General features: G+C 53.9%; 1 protein-coding gene across 1 annotated transcript in view; it reads right to left on the reverse strand.

The window, feature by feature from the left end:
* Nucleotides 1-20,332, reverse strand: part of LOC133359825 (IgGFc-binding protein-like) — a 57,799-nt gene that overhangs the window by 29,530 nt on the left and 7,937 nt on the right. The window contains exons 3-10 of the mRNA XM_061578366.1: nt 18,533-18,697; nt 16,546-16,690; nt 15,012-15,174; nt 13,802-13,937; nt 12,522-12,689; nt 10,880-10,920; nt 8,991-9,079; nt 162-438 (exon numbers count right to left, since the gene is read on the reverse strand). Coding sequence (XP_061434350.1) covers nt 162-438; nt 8,991-9,079; nt 10,880-10,920; nt 12,522-12,689; nt 13,802-13,937; nt 15,012-15,174; nt 16,546-16,690; nt 18,533-18,697 — 1,184 coding nt within the window. The remainder of the gene's footprint in view (nt 1-161; nt 439-8,990; nt 9,080-10,879; nt 10,921-12,521; nt 12,690-13,801; nt 13,938-15,011; nt 15,175-16,545; nt 16,691-18,532; nt 18,698-20,332) is intronic.

A 20,332-nucleotide genomic window follows, 5' to 3' on the forward strand; every position in this document is an offset into this window, starting at 1 on the left:
TCAATCCTCCTCCTCTCCTTCATCCCCACCCCCCTCCCCCTTCTTCCCCTCCTCCTCCCCCTCCACACCCTCCACCACCTCCTCCTTGCTCCTCCTCCATCCTCCCTAGTCCACCCCCCCCCACCACCCCCACCACCCCCACCAACCCCCTTCCCGCTCACCGTAGACCTTCTTCTGCAGCCGGAAGCGCCAGTCCTTCTTGACGCGCGCGTTCGTGTTGGTGACGGCCACGCCGCCGACGACGCCCCTCATGGCGCCCTCGTCCACCGTGATGTAGTGCTCCACGCCTCCGTTGAAGACCGACGCCGGGGTCGTGAACTGCGCCTGGGTGTTGCCCGACAGCAGCGTGGCGCTCGTCCCGTCCACCTTGAAGACCTCGTGGTCGCCCCGCACCTCGAAGAAGCGGAAGAAGGCGCCGCTCGCCGATGGAAGGGCGACCTGCGTGGACCGAACCGACAAGGGGTTGGTTAACCGATCGGCGTCGCCTATCGCGCTCCGGTGATGCGCTCATCGACAGTGCGGACGCGGGGCGACGCCCGGCTGGAGGTCGCGACCCATCCCGTCGGCCTTCCCCACCGAGAATCGTGATGAGCCGGGGGGGGGGGGGGGGGGGGTCATCGGCGAGCAAGACAACAATGACGACAAGGACGACGACATAAAAGTTCCGGAGACGGTGACAATGAGCGGATACTCTGCGTTGTGTGTTTCTGCGCTCCCGAGGAGTGGGCCACTCCGCTGCGGACGGGCACCGGAGGGTTTGTGAAACGGCAACGCCAACGCTTCGTTGTTGCCTAAAGGGGGAAAGGTCCCAGATTGAAGCTGCTCAACCCGAGCTCTCAATGTCCTGATCGTGGCATTGTCCTTGTGCTGTTCGCCCTTCGGCCTTGTCCTCTGGTCTAACGCTGTGTGAGACTAGGCTCTAAACAAAGCTGTCTCTGGTGTGGACCAATCAGTTTCAAAGACAATGCATCATATACTACCAGAGCCATGTTTTTTTCTTTGCATGTAGGCTCCGCTACTCGCTAACGCAGGGGTGGGTAACGTCCGGCCCACGGGCCATACAAGGCCCGCGAAATCATTTGAGTCTGGCCCTGCCAAGGCAACCACAGGCGGGACTCGAAATTCAACAAATCTAGGAGCAAACCTGGAAAAGGAGTTGCGAGTAGCAGCAACATCATCATCACCAGCAGCTCACATCACCACGCCTCGCCAAAGAGAAGCAGTTCCAGCCATCGCATTAGGGGTGAGTTAATTAAATGTTTGACCAAATATAACGGGTTAATTTTTAAGTTGATAATTTAGTATGGCCCACGAATGATGTTATATAAATATCCAAATGGCCCTTGGCAGAAAAAAGGTTCCCCGCCCCTGCGCTAACGGCACTTGCGCCAACAAGTCTGTTACAATCTAGATTTGAAGTTTTCGTGACTGCAGGGATCCATACTCTTTGGTTCCTTCGGTAAAGTCACGTAGGTATAAAAAAACATTAAATCACGAATGTTTCGGGCGCAACACAAGCGTCCATCATCAGGTGGGACAACCACAGCAAGAAACAATTGCTGAAGTGGGCAAAAGGGCTGCTGTAACAAGAGGCTATATAGGTGTAGGGCTGTTACAGAGGGGCTGTTTGTGTAGGGCTGTTTGCATAGGGGCTAACGGATAACAAACACAGTGGGCGGGGACTCCGTGAGCACACGGGGTGGTGCCCGCAACGACGTCCGTACTGGACGGCGTGAGGGGGGTTTCGATCCTCTAGGGGGGTATAAAAAGGGTTGAGCCAGAGAGCTCGGGGCTCAGTCTTAGTGTAGTTAAGGGAAGAGAGAAGACCGGCCAGATAGGCCCTGGACTCCCCCTGGGACGCCGCCCTTGTAAGGGCAGTGCAGGCTGGAGCCAGTGGCGTGGTCCCGGAACCAGAGTCAGACCTCTGGGATTCCGGGTACCGTAGCCCGACTAACCAGTGTCGGGCCAGACAGCCTCCCCTAGCCCGTTAGCGGAGGACTCAGCTAGGAAGGCTAGCTAGGGGTGAATTCCCAGTTGTACGGGTGAGGGGGCCGATACATCCCTCCAGTATTGTAAAGACATTGTGCAAATAAATACGTGTGCCTTACCCCGTTGTCCACGCGTCTTCAAGAACACTTCATCTGGCGTCAGAAGAACCAAGAACATGGACACGCGCCAAACAGCTCGAGCCAGGGAACAGCAAACGGAAGACGCCGCCGAAATTGTCGAGCCCGAGATGGCTCAACAAGACGACGTGCAGCCGGGGCCGGACGCGTTCTTGCCGGAGCATCGCCATGGAGAGGAGCAGCGGACAGACCACCTGAGGCTGGCTCACGAGAGGCTGGCGGAACTGCTCTACGCCGCTGCCGCTACGCTGGAGAACATCACACGGCTGGGTGCTGGTGGTCCACCGCGGGGCGAGGGGAACCGGCGTCCGGAGCGCCTTCCCGCCATTTCTGAAGATTCGAATTTTGAATTTCCCGCCATCGACGCGGCGACCGCTAGGGGCGTGGCCAACCTCAACCTGGGGTCCGACATCGGCCGCGCTGGGGCTGCCGCATCAACGACGGAGGAGGGCGCGTCATCAAAGCTGCGACAGGCGATGCCATCTGCCGTTCGCGCCGAGACGCAGCCGGGTCGGGGAGACAGCAGCCCAGAGGACTCCACGGCAACTGCTGCGCTGCATCAAAGGCTGCCCCCGCTTAAAGAATTCGTGGGCGCAGAGGGCGACTGGAGCGGCTTCCGAAGACGCTTCCTCGCCCACCAAGAAATGGCTAAATGGACAGACGCAGAAGCTCTCAACGCCCTGCCGGCGCTCCTGGACGGCGACGCGCTTGCCGCTCTAACATCGGCACCGAAGGAAAGGCGCTCTACGTTACCAATGGCGCTGCAGCTGCTGGGAGGGGTCTACGGACCATCGGCGGAATGTAGACAGGAGTTCTACGACCGCAAGCGGGGAGAAAAGGAGTCGCCCCTGGCGTACCGAACGAGCCTCCTGGCGTTGGCCAAGTCGGCCTTCCCCCGTATGGATGACGACGGCATCGACGCTATGGTGACGGAGAAAATACTCCTCCTGGCTGACGATCTTGACATCGCTGTCGTCGCACAGGAGGACGCGGAAATGACATCGCTCCAGGCGGCGCGGCTCCTCCACGCAAACCTCCTGTCGCTCCGGCGAAAAGCCAGCAGGGCATCGGCGGGGCGTGCGGTGGCTGCAGCCACCCTTCCGACGGAGGAACTCTACGCCGTCGACCACCGACGGCAACAGGCGACGAGTGCACGGCCGGGCCAGGACGGGTCGGGCCGTTCCGACCATTCGTCACCTCCGACGTCGCTCCCCGCGGTGTTTTAACTGCGGCGTCCGGGGCCACGTCGCCTCGGGGTGCCGCTCTCCTCGTCAGCGCGGGACGACACCTCACCGGGACGACGGGCCTCATCCCAAGCTCCACCATCAAAAACCGGCGAGTCGCGGCACCCCACACGTTTGGCCCACACACACACCCGTCACGCACTCAAACACCGCGACGAGAGGGGGGCCGGTATCACGCACCATCGCACCATCACGCACCACTCCGGGTACCCATATCGAACCCGGCCAGTGGTCCGTGCTGGCCGATCGTGTGGTTGCCGCATCGTCGGGATCGTCGGCCGTTGTGGGGTACATCGACGGGGTTGAAGTGCGCATCCTGGTCGATACGGGAGGATCGGCGACTATTATTTCGGAATTAATTTATAATATTCTCCCCGTCCGGAGTCGTCCCTTGATGCCAGTTAACATACCATTCTATGCGGCTAACGGGGGCTCACTTGGCATCATCGGACAAATTCGTGCCCAAATTTGCATCGGGGAAATAAAATTGTCTGGGCCAATTTTTGTTTCTTCCTCGCTGGCGGTTCCGTGCCTGCTGGGGACGGACTTCCTGGCCAAAATGCCGATTGTAATTTTGATCGACCAGGGGTGCATAGAGCTTCCATCGGGCAGACGCATGGCGTTTCTGCCATCGCCGGTTGCGACTCGGACGGCGTTTGCGACGGTGCCGGCGCTCGTGGAAAGAACGGTACGCGTTCCTCCGGGGACGCAAATGCTGGTACCCTTGAAACTTCGGCGGCCCCTCGTTAAGGGTGCTGGGGCACAAGGGGTACTGTTGGGACCGTCTAGGGCGGGGTTAGTGGACCTGACTTACTACCGGCCCAGACCATAGTGAGAGGGGATGGTGAACCCTTCATCGCGGTCCTTAATGTGGGCTCGCGGACGGTGGTGATCCCACAGGGGACCGTGCTTGCTCACGCAACACCGGTGCCGTGTGAGGAACCCGCCGTAAATTGCGTCAACACTGTCCCTGCGTCGCGACCGCATTCGGACAGCGATGAAGGGTGGCTCGAGGCGCTTTGTGCGGGATCGACGGACCTGTCCGATTCAGAGCGTCAACAACTTAAAACATTACTGCGAGAATTTTCCGACGTTTTTAGTCGAAATAAATATGATTTGGGTTGCACTCACTTGCTGCGTCACCATATTGACACGGGTGACAGCGCGCCAATTCGCCAAAATCCGTTTCGGTTGAGTCCCGCCGAAAAGGACCATGTCAAATCGGCTGTTGATGACATGTTGGCCGCGGACATCATTTCTCCTTCCACCAGCCCTTGGGGAGCGCCGATCGTCCTGGTTAAAAAGCAGGACGGTTCGTTGCGGTTTTGCGTTGACATCCGGCGTCTTAATAAAATTTCGGTTGCCGACGCATACCCGCTCCCTCGGATGGATGAATCGCTTGACGCCTTGGCGGGAGCGCGATTCTTTTCCACACTCGATTTACTTTCGGGATTCTGGCAGCTTCCTCTGGATGATGAGTCAAAGCCTAAAACTGCTTTTCGTACACCGCACGGCTTGTTTCAATTCAACCGGTTGCCGATGGGCTTACACTCAGCGCCGGCAACTTTCCAGCGCTTAATGGAATTGGTTTTGGCTGGACTGCAATGGGAGTCGTGCCTCATTTATTTGGATGACGTTATCGTCTTTGGAAAAACCTTTGATGAACATCTCCAGAGGTTGCGGGCGGTTTTCCTAAAGATGCGGGCTGCTAATTTGAAATTCAAGCCCCAAAAATGCCATTTGTTGCGTGATTCGGTGCGTTATTTGGGGCACATCGTGGGACGCTCAGGTATTGCTACCGATCCCGCCAAAACGCAGTGTGTCAGCTCCTGGCCGACTCCCACCTCGGTGGGAGAGGTCAGGAGTTTCATTGGGTTCGCGTCGTATTATCGACGGTTTGTTGCTGATTTTGCGACAATTGCTAAACCCCTGCACGCTTTAACATCTAAAGGGGTTCGGTTCCACTGGGGTCAAGAGGAGGAGGCTGCGTTCCGCTCCCTTCGGGACGCCCTGGTGAAAGCCCCTCCCTTGATCTACCCTGATTTTTCGAAGCCCTTTTTGCTCGACACCGATGCGAGCAACACGGGTATTGGGGGTGTGCTTTCCCAGGTGGTTGATGGCGTTGAACGGGTGGTCGCATACGGTAGTCGGGTGTTGTCTCCTGCGGAGCAGAGATATTGTGTCACCCGTAGAGAACTGTTGGCAATTGTTTTTTTCATCCAACAGTATCGCCCATATCTGTACGGTCGGCATTTCACCGTCCGCACAGATCATGCGGCACTACAGTATGCCCTGCGGGTTCAACAACCATCGGGACAGTTGTCTCGATGGTTGGAGGTCCTCCAGGATTTTGATTTTGAGACCACTTACCGTAAGGGCGTTCGCCATACCAACGCGGACGCTCTGTCACGCATGCCAACCACCTCGGAATGTGCATGCCTCCTGGGGTCGGGACGTTGCAGACCTTCAGGGGACGCATCGGTTCCGATCCTGGCAGCCACCGACGACGACGAACCACTGCCTGATAATTCGATCGAACAACAGGGAAGGGATTCCCTGTTGGGGTTGCCCGTCACTGAGTGGGGGCGCCTCCAAATGGAGGATACCTCCCTCCTCGGGTGGCGTCGTCGCGTCGGGGGTGCCGGCCGGGTGAAAGGTGATTCGGGTGCATGGGAAATGGTACAGGGTCTGCTCATGCATTGGGACGCGAAATCGCAGCGACATCGGCTGGTCGTCCCTTCGGAGTTGCGAGGCAAAGTGGTGTGGGCCGCGCATGAGCGCCTGTTACATCTGGGGACTCTAAAGACCCTTGCACTGATACAACTAGATTTTTTTTGGCCTGGTATGACGAAGGATGTTGGGGATCTTTTGAATTCATGCCCGCGGTGTGCGCAACGGAAACCGCCGGCACGGGAGTCTAACCCGCCTTTACAATCAATCAAGGTGTCCAGAATAAATGAGCTTGTCGCGCTGGACATCTTGGGCCCATTTCCCGCCACCCCCAGGGGCAATAGGTATTTGCTGACAGGAGTCGAGTATTTTACGCGCTGGCCCATGGCCTGGCCCCTTGCCAACCAGTCGGCAGCAGCCATCGTGGACGCCTTTGTTCAGGGATACGTCCTGGACAAAGGTGCTCCGGAACGGCTGCTGACCGACCAGGGTAGAAATTTTTCAAGCAAATTGCTTAAACAAGTCTCTGACCTCTTAGGCACAAAGAAAATTCGGACCTCCCCGTATCACCCACAGACAGACGGAATGGTCGAGCGCCTGCATCGCACCATTTCGTCTATGATGGCACAGCAGGTCTCAGATTCTCAGACTGATTGGGACCTGCATATTCAGGGGGTCTTGGCGGCATACCGGATGGCACCCCATGCAGCTACGGGATTTTCCCCCTTTTTCCTTATGTACGGTCGCGAACCCGACCCGCCTGTTCGCGCCCAGCTGCAGATCCCCGACCCGCAAGGAAAAACTAAATTGGCTGACCACGTCAAATTTAATCTGGCTAAATTAACAGAGGCGCGGGATGCTGCGAGGTTGAACTCGGACCTCCGTCAAAAGGCGAACGAGCGCCTCAGGCTGGGTCGGGCGCATGTAATACAGTGGAAACCGGGGGACAGGGCATGGTTGCACTGTCCCCAAGTACCCCTGGCCACCTCCCCTAAGCTGGCGCGGCCGTGGCGGGGCCCTGTGGAAGTGGTCGAGGTCTTGCGACCACAGTGCGTGCGCATTCGTCGGGGGAAGCGGCGATGGTTCGTGCACCCCTCTCGGTTGAAACCTTTCGTCGCGGTACACAAACCCACTTCACACATGCGTGGCCAGATGTGTGGGGGGTCGACCGACTCACTAGCTCCGTCTCCACCGCGCTCACCTAATGCCTTGCCGGCCGTGCCACCTCCAGGTGCATCGGGACTGACGAGCCCGCACCCACCTGCTGCTGCAAGGGACGCCGCGGTTCCCGCGACGTCAGACGCGGACTCTATACAAAACGAACAACCGCCACCGGCGGGTTCGCCACCCGGGATTGCCCCGTGTGACGGGCCTGCAGCAAGGACACGCGCAAAAATGCGCAGACTCTTATAGCGCATTGGACGAACATTTTTTTTCTTCTTCTCTCTTACGTACGGTTGCGTGGTGCTGCGTCGGTGGGGAGCTCCTAGCACATTTTTTTTTTGTGTTGTGTTGCATGTGTGTTGCGAGTTCCCTGCTTAACCTGTATATATGCGTCACTCTTACGGTATTCGTATTTATTCAGGGGGGGTGCGTCGGATTGTTCCCTTCGGGGTTGTGGGTTTTGTTGTTGTCATTGTTGTTGTTGTTGTCGTTGTTGCTGTTGGTTCCTTCATGTTAGCGTTAAAAACGTTTTTTAAGGCACACGCGGGTATCCAGGGGTTAAACAGCCTTTATTAAAGTTGTTGCAGCCGGGACGGCTGCGAGCTGTACAGGGGGGGGGTGATGTAGGGCTGTTACAGAGGGGCTGTTTGTGTAGGGCTGTTTGCATAGGGGCTAACGGATAACAAACACAGTGGGCGGGGACTCCGTGAGCACACGGGGTGGTGCCCGCAACGACGTCCGTACTGGACGGCGTGAGGGGGGTTTCGATCCTCTAGGGGGGTATAAAAAGGGTTGAGCCAGAGAGCTCGGGGCTCAGTCTTAGTGTAGTTAAGGGAAGAGAGAAGACCGGCCAGATAGGCCCTGGACTCCCCCTGGGACGCCGCCCTTGTAAGGGCAGTGCAGGCTGGAGCCAGTGGCGTGGTCCCGGAACCAGAGTCAGACCTCTGGGATTCCGGGTACCGTAGCCCGACTAACCAGTGTCGGGCCAGACAGCCTCCCCTAGCCCGTTAGCGGAGGACTCAGCTAGGAAGGCTAGCTAGGGGTGAATTCCCAGTTGTACGGGTGAGGGGGCCGATACATCCCTCCAGTATTGTAAAGACATTGTGCAAATAAATACGTGTGCCTTACCCCGTTGTCCACGCGTCTTCAAGAACACTTCATAGGTAAGAGACGGGGGGAGGAGCCAGGGAGGAGATATAGAGAGGGGGGGGGAGAGTGGAGCGTTGCAAGAGGGATTAGGAAAAGGGCGAGCACGGCACAATGCCGTGGGGGGGTGGGGGGGAGAGTGAGCGGGCTGGGGTGAGGGGGGTGGTGGAATCATCTTTATTCTTAGGTTTTTCGGTAAAGTCACGTAGGTAAAAAATTAAAATTAATAAAAGTAAAGTAGAAATAAAATAAAAATCACGACGTTTCGGAGGCAACACAAGCTTCCGTCTTCAGGTGGAACCGTCACAGCACGATAGCTGTATCAAGTACATGAATAATTTACTTGATATAAATGAATCATTTACTTGATACAGCAAGCATGCTGTGAGGGTTCCACATGAAGACGGAAGCTTGTGTTGCCTCCGAAACGTCGTGATTTTTATTTTATTTTCAATGAACTTTTATTAATTTAAATGTTTTACCTACGTGACTTTACCGAAAAAAACCTAAGAATATGAATCCTTGCAGTCACGAAAGCTTCAAATCTGGAATCATCTTTGTCTTTAGGGGGGTACCCCCCACAGCATCTGCTTGCTCATCGCCCCATCTGCAATGGACAAGACCGCGCTGACAAGCTGACCTCTCCTGAGAAGGTGACGGTCCATCCGATGGCCACGTTGTTGAAAGTGAGCGGGGTGCTGTGGGCGTAAGCAGTTGGCTCCACGGTGGCTGTAAGGGAGAGAAGAAATACACGGGAACGTCACCCCTCAATGATCGTCGCGAGCTGATAGTCGAGTGACAGTGGTCAGTGGTCGATCACGACCACAGCCACCCAGTAGCCGAGTGAGCAAACGCATTTGCCAGGCCTGGTATGCAGGGCGCCGTGGGCTTGATCCTGTTGTATATTTGGAAGGTTGCGTGTCTCTCTCTCCTCTCTGCAAAGCCGGATTAAGGTTCTTGCAGGGCTCTAGGCCACTTCTCTTTTGTTACGCTTTGAGTGATAATTCACTGCGTGACAAACATTGTTTTTACTTTTCGTTCCTGGGTAGTAAGTGTTATTTTCTAATTGCTTAAGCCTCAAAAGTATAGGCAATGGCTATTATTACCAAAAAACATTGCTTTTGTCACCAGGACACAAAATAAAAGTTAATAATCCACTTCATTAATAACACTGTGTAACAAATGTATATGTTTTTTGTTTCTGGGTATTAAGTATTATTTCCTAATTGCGTATGCGTCAAAAGTGTAGAAAAAGGCTATTATCCCCACAAACTTTGCTTTTGTGACCAGAACATTGATATTTTGAAATGTACCTATTTTCAATGGGAAAACGTGGTGTGCATTTGTGTCATTCCTTCGCGTAAAGTCCCGGTCACAAAAGCAAAGTTTGTGGGGGAATAATAATAGCCATTATCTTTACTTTTGAGGCATAAGCAATTAGAAAACAACACTTACTACCCAACATAGTGAATTATATAACTTTCCAACAGTTCGTACTGCTTGACGCTGACCCCACGTCACCACTCACGACCGCCTCCGGCACTCCGCGCAACGCATCGCGAGCGACCGCCCAATCGGATCATTCGACGGACGATCTAAAAACAAATCCACGTGACGATTCTTTTAAGCAGTCGATTGGCTATCGAATTTCGACGTCGATTTGAAATCGTGAAATCGCCACCACGATGGGGGGGCGAGAGAGATATAGCATGCGAACTCCAAATACACAGGCGTCGTCTGGGTCGTGATCGAACCCACGACCTCCCTATGCCACCCAAGCCCATTGAGATGTATCCCTATGGGGGAGGGGGGGGGGAAGTCCCCGTTATTCGTCGCTTCGCTATAAGAGGCCATTCATAAATGACGTCACGCACCTAGGGGGGGTGGGGTCAGACATTTGTGACGATGTGTGACGAGGGAGGGGGGGGTTTGAGAAATCTGACGTCACATCAAAATGCGCAACTTTAAATAAATATAGACAACACGTTCTGCTTAATTAAATATACTTTTTGATAAATGTTTTCTCCTACAACATCAGAGTGCAGCGCCACATTAAATACGCACTACAATGACAATAGTTTCAAGCGATTTGAAGCATGTTTTATTTTGGGGGGGGGGGGCAGAGCTTTGTGACGTCATATTTGAGGGGGGGTCTGACTTTTTGTGACACCGTGTGACGAGGGGGGGGGGGGTAAAAAATCGTCCAAAATCGCGTGACGTCATTTATGGACGGCCCCTAAGTCGCTACTTGTTTATAGTTTAGTTGTGGCACTTACCCCCCAAAAGTCTGATGAGGCTAAGGGGTTGTTGTGTGTGTGTGTGCATGTGTGTGTGTGCGGTCGTCTCAAACAGTCGACCCGTGGCACCTGGGTCTGCCCCGTGACCTCCTTCCAGCGGGCGTTCGACACTTCACGTGGCCTCAAGGTGCACATGGCCTGGCACAAGCGTCGTGGTGACGTCACAGCCACTTAGTGGCGAATGGCGGTTGTTGTTGTGTGTGCGTGCGTGTGTGCGTGTGTCAGGCCTTACGTGAGACTCTGACGGTCACGCAACGCAGCTCCGTCTCCTGCCTGTTCCGTCCAGAGAGAGAGAGAGAATCAAAAATCGGTACTTAATAGTGCACGAGATGTCCAGTTAGGGGGGGGGGGCACAGGGTTAAAAAGTTCCAAACAACGCACACACACACAAAGCAAAAACACAATAGGAGTGCAGAGTGCGAGAAAGATAAACAAAGCACATTAAAACAAAAACTAACTTTAATTGCTACCAGGTAAGCCCCCACTGAGCTATGTTAGTATCGACCCTGGGCCATCGCAAATAATGGCCGCTCAACCACGTGACTGACGTCATCAACATCGTCACCGTCACGTGGACATTTACAGCAGCAGCCAAATACTTTAAACACGTAGAGATACACAGAGACCCATAGAGATACATACAGACCCATAGTAATACATAGAGACCCATAGAGATGCACAAATACCCATAGAGATACATAGAGACCCATAGAGATACATAGACCCATATAGATACATAGATACCCATAGAGATACATAGAGACCCATAGAGATACACAGAGACCCATAGACATACACAGAGATCCATAGAGATACATACAGACCCATAGAGATACATAGAGACCCATGGAGATACACAGAGACACATAGAGACACACAGAGATCCATAGAGATACATACAGACCCATAGAGATACATAGAGACCCATGGAGACACACAGAAACACATAGAGACACACAGAGACCCATAGAGACACACAGAGACACATAGAGATACACAGAGACACAGAGACACACAGAGACCCATAGAGATACACAGAGACCCATGGAGATACACAGAGACCCATAGAGATGCATAGAGACCCATAGAGATACACAGAGACCCATGGGGATACACAGAGACCCATAGAGATACATACATACTCACAGATTAAACCATTATTTTTGTGACCAGGTAAGGACCCCACTGAGCTGCTACATAGTAGCTCTTTTTCAGAAGCGACCTCAACATCACAAGTGATAGCCGCTCAACAAAACGCGGCAGCCAAATACGTCGATTCTAAATGCGGAGGGCACCCGGAGTGATACAAAAACCACGCGACCACCATGAGGAGAGAGAGAGAGCGAGAGAGAGAGAGGGAGACACGCAAACTCCAATATATACAACGGGAGGCAGGGTCTTGGTCGAAGACCACGACCTCCTGCATACCAGGCGAGGTAGTTAACATCTCCTCGCCGCCGTGGCGTATTCACCGCGTGCATAGAGGCTACTTGGAATGTTGTGTGCGATGTATTGTTGCTAGGTGAGTGAGTATACTGCTAGCTGAGTGAGTGTACTGCTGGGTGAGTGAGTGTACTGCTGGGTGAGTGAGTGAGCTGCTAGGTGAGTGACTGCACTGCTAGTTGAGTGAGTGTACTGCTAGGTGAGTGAGTGTACTGCTAGGTGAGTGAGTGCACTGCTGGGTGAGTGAGTGAGTGAGCTGCTAGGTGAGTGACTGTACTGCTAGGTGAGTGAGCGTACTGCTAGGTGAGTGAGTGTACTGCTAGGTGAGTGAGTGTATTGCTGGCTGAGTGAGTGTACTGCTGGCTGAGTGAGTGTACTGCTGGCTGAGTGAGTGTACTGCTAGGTGAGTGAGTGTGTGTGCTGCTCCTTACGTGGTGCTCTCGGAGGCGTAGAAGCAGACCTGGTGGGTGCGCACGTCCTTGTTGGTGGGCATCCACGTGAGGCGCGTGTGGAACAGCTGCGGGTTCGTGGCGTCCACCGTGATGGGGTCCTTGTTGAAGCCGAACGGAGCGAATGTGCCCAGGCGAGGGATCGTCACGCTGAAGGGGATTGCACGACCGGGTGGGGGGGGGGGGGGTGATGGATCGCTCTAACAAACCCCCCCTCTTCCTCCTCCTCCTCCTCGTAACACGTCTAGCGGAAATGCCGTCGGGAGGGGCCGTATCCCCGACTGGCTCCGCCAGGCTGAAGATGGCAGGAGATGAAAGTGTGCGGACTAATCTCCATCTGTTCCATCTCATTCACTTCTAGCCCGTGAGTGGACTAATCTCCATCTGTTCCATTTCACTCCCTTCTAGCCGTGAGTGGACTAATCTCCATCTGTTCCATCTCATTCCCTTCTAGTCGTGAGTGGACTAATCTCCATCTGTTCCATCTCACCCCCCTCTACCCTGTGGGTGAACTAATCTCCATCTGTTCCATATCACTCCCTTCTACCCGTGTGTGGACTAATCTCCATCTGTTCCATCTCATTCCCTTCTACCCCGTGAGTGGACTAATCTCCATCTGTTCCATCTCACTCCCTTCTACCCCGTGAGTGGACTAATCTCCATCTGTTCCATCTCACTCCCGTCTACCCCGTGAGTGGACTAATCTCCATCTGTTCCATCTCACTCCCTTCTACCCCGTGAGTGGACTAATCTCCATCTGTTCCATCTCACTCCCTTCTACCCGTGTGTGGACTAATCTCCATCTGTTCCATCTCATTCCCTTCTACCCCGTGAGTGGACTAATCTCCATCTGTTCCATCTCACTCCCTTCTACCCCGTGAGTGGACCAATCTCCATCTGTTCCATCTCACTCCCTTCTACCTGTGGGAAGACCAATCTCCATCTGTTCCATCTCGCTCCCTTCCAGCCGTGCGTGGACCAATCTCCATCTGTTCCATCTCACTCCCTTCTACCCGTGGGTGGGTGTCTAGGAGTAGCCGTAGCCCCCTGGCTCTGCCTTCTAGAAAGGCGGTGCAGCACCTTCGCCCTAACCCAGCTGTCCCGTCTTTGCGGTGGATATAACGTTGCAGCCTCGCACGCACTCACACCACGTGCCTTTGGAAGCACGTGGTGTGATGCGGGGGCCGGTGGAGGGACGGTGTGGTGGGGGGAGTGCTGGAGGGGGGGGGCAATTGTAGGTGGGGGGGGGGGGGGCCTCTCACGTCGCTGCCGAATCGGTCGCCACGGAGATGTCGATGGGCAGCTCGAAGAGGATTCCCTGCGTCACCACGTAGGACTGCCCGTTGGTGGGCGTGACGCCCACAAAGGTCGGCATCAGGCACGAGACGGCAGCTTCGACTGGAGGGAGGGGGCGGGGGCGGTGGGGGGGCATCGTCGTCAGCATCGACGCCATTTACAACATTGGTACCTCATTTGGCAGTAAAAAAAAATGATAATAGTTTTTTTTTTTTCATTTACTTGATACAGCAAGCGTGCTGTGACGGTTCCACCTGAAGACGGAAGTTTGTGTTGCCTCCGAAACGTCGTGATTTTTATTTTATTTTACTTTACCGGAAAAAACCTAAGAATATAATTGTTTTTTTACCCTTTTATCTGGCAACAAAACTGACATCTTTTTTACGAGGAGTCATGTTTGCATAGACCACAATGCCTGCAGTCATAATGCAAACAAAAAACATAACTCTGATAATGTGTGTTGCCAGATAAAAGGGTAAAAACCCAATTAGCGTATTTTTTACTGGCAAATGAGGTACCAATGGTGTAAATGCTTTACCCCGAGCTCTCATACTCTGATGGTGCATTGTCTTTGAGTTGTGCGCCTTTTGGCGTCATCTGGTCCAACACCATGTGAGACTAGGCTCTAAGAAAAGCTGTCTCGGGTGTGGACCAATCAACTTCAAGGACAGTGCATAGATTATCAGAGTTGTGTTTTATGTTTGCATTATGACCGCAGGTATTGTGGTCTATGCAAACATGACTCCTCGTAAAAAAGGTGTCAGTTTTGTTGCCAGATAAAAGGGTAAAATAAGTATAACCCGTAAAAACAAAATTTTTCACTCTAAATCCTTTATACGCGTGCCGGCTAGAGTCCTCTCGTCCTCTGGCTTGAGATGGCTGCCACCTATAGGTCAGATAAATATAATATTTTTGTCCTATAAAGTGTAAAATTTTTGAAAAAAATTTTCACGAACATTAATTGTCACGCACAACGAGTCTGTGTGCAAAATGTCAGCTCGATTGGATCACGGAAAGTGGGTTAAAAAACGACCGAAAGATTTGCACGGTCGTAAGCAAGCACGCAAGCAAGCAAGCACGCAAGCAAGCAAGCGAACTTAATATAAAGGATTTTAAAACCAATTATCATCGACGTCATTGTCGTCGAAATCGTCGTGGTCATCACCCGTGACTCACACTCGAGGAGGACCTGCAGAGGGATGCTGGACAGAGCGTCGCCCGGAGCGAAGCTCGCCGAGCCGATGGTCAGCGACGAGTTGACGGAGTCCTCGATCATCAGGGCCAGGGCCCAGAGTCCGTCAGCGTCCGGGGGCACCGTGAAGGTGATGAGGCAGGCGGCCTGTGCGGAGGGTTGGGTAGAGGGTGAATAGAGGGTGAGTGAATGAGTGGTGAGTGAGTGAGTGGGTACGTGGGTGGGTGAGTGGGTGAGTGGGTGGGTGGGTGAGTGAGTGAGTGCGTAGGTGGGTGAGTGAGTGGGTGAGTGAGTGGGTAGTGAGTGGGTAGGTGGGTGGGTGAGTGGGTGAGTGAGTGGGTAGTGAGTGAGTGGGTAGGTAGGTGGGTAAGTGAGTGGGTAGGTGGGTGGGTGAGTGGGTGAGTGGGTACGTGGGTGGGTGAGTGAGTGCGTAGGTGGGTAAGTGAGTGGGTAGGTGGGTGGGTGAGTGGGTGAGTGAGTGAATGAGTGGGTAATGAGTGAGTGGGTAGGTGGGTGGGTGAGTGAGTGGGTGAGTGAGTGCGTAGGTGGGTGAGTGGGTGAGTGAGTGCGTAGGTGGGTGAGTGGGTAGGTGGGTGGGTGAGTGGGTAGGTGGGTGGGTGAGTGGGTGAGTGAGTGAATGAGTGGGTAATGAGTGAGTGGGTAGGTGGGTGGGTGAGTGAGTGGGTGAGTGAGTGCGTAGGTGGGTGAGTGGGTGAGTGAGTGCGTAGGTGGGTGAGTGGGTAGGTGGGTGGGTGAGTGGGTAGGTGGGTGGGTGAGTGGGTGAGTGAGTGAATGAGTGGGTAATGAGTGAGTGGGTAGGTGGGTGGGTGAGTGAGTGGGTGAGTGAGTGCGTAGGTGGGTGAGTGGGTGAGTGAGTGCGTAGGTGGGTGAGTGGGTAGGTGGGTGGGTGAGTGGGTAGGTGGGTGGGTGAGTGGGTGAGTGAGTGAGTGGGTAGTGAGTGAGTGGGTAGGTGGGTGGGTGAGTGGGTGAGTGAGCGGGTGGGTGAGTGAGAGGGGACTGCAGTGAATTGGAACAACGACATTAAAGGGTCAGGAATTAGCGATCCCCTCACCCACTAACCCACCTACCCACCATCCCCCCACCCACCCACCTTTCCCCCCACCCACCCACCAACCCACCCACCCACCATTCCCCCACCCACCTTTCCCCCCTACCCACCCACCCACATTTCCCCCCACTCATCACCCACCCACCCATCTTTCCCCCCACTCACCACCCACCGACCAACCATTCCACTCACCCCCCTTACCACCCCCCCAAGACACCCACCCCCCACCTCAGCGAGAGAAGATGGGCCGCCCTATCCACCCACCTACCCACCATCCCCCCACCCACCCACCTTTCCCCCCACCCACCATCCCACCCACCCACCCACCATCCCATCCACCTATCCACCATCCCACCCACCTTTCCCCCCCACCCATCTACCACCTTCCCCCCCCACCCACCACCCACCACCCACCCCCCTTACCCCCCCCCCAAGTCATCCACCCCCACCTCGTCGAGGACTCCGTAGGGGGCGACCCCGCAGATGCCTCCGCACTCGTCGCGCGTTCCCTTCTCGGCGTAGCGGCACCGCACCGTGTCCCCGTCGGCATCGTACACCGGGATCTGCCACACCGTGGTGCAGCCGGCCTTCAGCCTGGGGGGGGCGGGGGGGGGGGCGGGGGGGGCGGGGGGGGCGGGGGGGCGGGGGTGGGGGGGGGCAGGTGGAGGGGACGGGGGGGGGGGGGCCACCGAGAAACAAATGAGACGCGCACAATCGCAGACACGGGGAGCGGGGAGGGCCCCCCCGGAGGGGCCCCCCCCCGATCGCAAAAACTTTCCGCCACCGCATAAGAAGATTCAGGCTGGTGGTGATTGTGGCGGTACTCGTGGCAATATACTCGAGCCCTGCGGTGGTGAGACATTAACGATGCCTGCTGCTGCTGCTGCTGTGTATTTGGAGTTTGCGTCTCTCTCTCTGTCATCATCACTGTGGCTAGGAGATGTTAACTCTCTCGCCTGGTTTACGGGAGGTCGTGGGTTCGATCCCGACCCTGACGATGCCTGCTGCTGTATATTTGGAGTCTGCGTCTCTCATCATCATCATGGTGGCTATGAGATGTTAACTACCTCGCCTGGTATACAGGAGGTCGTAGGTTCGATCCCGACCCTGACGATGCCTGCTGCTGTGTATTTGGAGTTTGCGTCTCTCTCTCTGTCATTATCATCACTGTGGCTAGGAGATGTTGACTACCTCGCCTGGTTTACGGGAGGTCGTGGGTTCGATCCCGACCCTGACGATGCCTGCTGCTGTATATTTGGAGTTTGTCTCTCTCTGTCATTATCATCACTGTGGCTAGGAGATGTTGACTACCTCGCCTGGTTTACGGGAGGTCGTGGGTTCGACCCCGACCCTGTCGATGCCTGCTGCTGTATATTTGGAGTTTGTCTCTCTCTGTCATTATCATCACTGTGGCTAGGAGATGTTGACTACCTCGCCTGGTTTACGGGAGGTCGTGGGTTCGATCCCGACCCTGACGATGCCTGCTGCTGCTGTAGATTTGGAGTCTGCATCTCTCTCCCTCTCTCCCCGTATTCACGTGGATTTTTCTCCGGGACCTCCTCCGTTGATTCCCTCTGCATTTAAAATCAACGTCACCACACATTTAGAGCGTTTGGCTACCGCTATCAATTTCCACACGCTGACAAGCCATTTGAGCTATCATTTGTGGCCAGGTCGCTTCTGACGAAAGAGCTACTGCATACTCATTGACATGCTAATTTCTCTGCTCCAGCAGCTGCCCCAGCAGACCCACCTCTCTCTCTTCCCCCCTCCCCCCTCTCTATTTAAGGCCTCGACACAGAGGCATTGGGTCTCCGTTGTGTCTATGTGTGTGTCTCTCTCTGTTTGTGTGTCTGTCTGTCTCTCTCTGTGTGTCTCTGTGTGAGTCTCTCTCTGCTTGTGTGTCTGTCTGTGTGTCTATGTTGTGTGTCGCTCTCTGTGTGTCTCTGTGTTGTGTGTCTCTCTCTCTCTCTGTCTATGTTGTGTGTCGCTCTCTGTGTGTCTCTGTGTGAGTCTCTCTCTGCTTGTGTGTTTGTCTGTGTGTCTCCGTGTCTGTGCTTTGTCTCGCTCTCAAATTTAGTTCTACCTGATGACGGTTGCTTGTGTTGCAATCGAAACGTCGTTTTCTATTATTTAAATTATTTTCTTTCTACGCGACTTTACCGAAAGAACCAAGAAGATTATCAGAGTTATGCTTTTTTGCATTATGACTGCAGGCATTGTGGTCAATGCAAACACGACTCCTCGTAAAAAAAGGTGCCAGTTTTGTTGCCAGATAAAAGGGTAAAAAACAATTATCATCCCGAGTCTAGTCAGAGAAAAGTAAAATCGGGAAGGGGGGGGGGGGGGCTAGAGGGGCATGGGGATTGACGCGGAGAGACGTGAAAGGGGAGGGGAGCGAGATGGTTGTGTGGGGGGGGGGGGGGGGGGGGGCACCTAATGAGCGGCTTGGAGGCGGTGACGGGCGAGACGTTGGGAGCCCCCGTGTCGCTGCGTACGCCCGGGTTGAGCACAGTGATGAGTGACCAGTCCCACTCGGACGCCTCAATCTGGTTGTTCACCCTCCACACCAGGACGTTCACCCAGCAGCAGTCGCGGAAACTGTATGGGTGTTTCCAAAGAACACAGGATGAGATGTTACTATCCTTTGTGCAAGCACTTCCAAGAGTTCATGAACTGTGAGCCTGGTGAAATTTGGGGAGCGCATCATCAGTAGTGAACATTTACAGAGAGATAGAGGGATGAGGGGGGATGGGGCGACGTGACATGGGAAGGGAGATGGAACAGATGGAGATTTATCTTCTTGGTTCTTTCGGTAAAGTCACGTAGAAGGGAAATAATAAAATAATAAAAATAAAACGTAATAAAATCATTCTCACGACGTATCGGCTACAACGCAAGCGGCCGTCACCTGAGGACGGCTGCTTGCGTTGTGGCCGAAACGTCGTGAGAATTATTTTATTATGTTTTATTTTTATTATTTTATTATTTCCCTTCTACGTGACTTTACCGAAAGAACCAATAAGTTGAATCCCTGCAGTCACGAAAGCTTTAAATCGAGATGGAGATTTGTCCACACACTTCTCTGTGATGTATCCACCTTCTTCTGGGGGGTACGGCTCCCAAATGCCCACGGGAAGAGTTAGGGGCCTAAATAAGGAGCGGTGGAGCCTGAAAGCGAAATGCGCGGATCCAGGAAAGGGTGCTGCCTAAGAAGTAAGGAGCTGAGGTCCTAAAGAGAACTGGGCGGGTCCTGGAGAGTAAGCAGCTAGAGTCCTACAGAGGTTGCGACCACGCAGCCAACTACCAATTCCGCATTGAGTCCAATCCACCGTACGTAGCCAACTGTTGCTAATCGGAGGTGTGGTGGGAAGGACGATAAACTAAACACAAATAGCAGTTCTAAAAAAAGAAAATCGGAAGGGAAGAACATTCCAGAAGGGCCGCAGAAGCAGCAGCATCTGAAAGCGCCGCGCGATGCAGTGGCCCTCATTTGTCGCAGGCCGGTCGCTTCTGCAAAAGATCTGGATAGTTCAGTGGGCCTTAGCTAGTGACACAAAACAAAGTTTCGTTCAATTTCGATTTAAAGCTTTCGTGACTGCAGGGATTCATCTTCTTGGTTCTTTCAATAAAGTCACGTAGAATGGAAATAATAAAATAATAAAAATAAAACTTAATTTAATAAAATAATTCTCACGACGTTTCGGCCACAACGCAAGTAGCCGTCCTCAGGTGAAGAGCGCCTTGACAAACGAATTTGCATATCAAGAGGAATTTTAGCATATTTAATTCCTCTTGATATGCAAATTATTTTGTCAAGGCGCTCTTGCTCCTCCCTCCCAGCTTAAATAGTCGCTCCAAGCCTGGGGTGTGTCATTCAGAACTCTGTCTTCTCGACAGACCTGTTCTTCACCTGAGGACGGCTGCTTGCGTTGTGGCCGAAACGTCGTGAGAATTATTTTATTATGTTGTATTTTTATTATTTTATTACTTCCATTCTACGTGATGACTTTACCGAAAGAACCAAGAAGAAAAAAGTTTCGTTCAATAGTTTTAATCATCGCGCATGGTCAGCAAAGGACCGTTTGCGCCAATTGCGTGACCTCGTGCGACGGCGTTCCAGACGGCCGCAGGAGCGCATCTGAAAGCGCGCGCGCAGATGCGGCGACCGCCATCTTTGCTCGACGGCCGAGCCAGAAGGCCTCCGCTGCCGCGAGGACGACCCGAGTTCTTCGC

The sequence above is a fragment of the Lethenteron reissneri genome, chromosome 66 (assembly GCF_015708825.2).
Source record: "Lethenteron reissneri isolate LAM-NWPU_2019-01 chromosome 66, ASM1570882v1, whole genome shotgun sequence".
Classification (NCBI taxonomy): Eukaryota; Metazoa; Chordata; class Hyperoartia; order Petromyzontiformes; family Petromyzontidae; genus Lethenteron; species Lethenteron reissneri.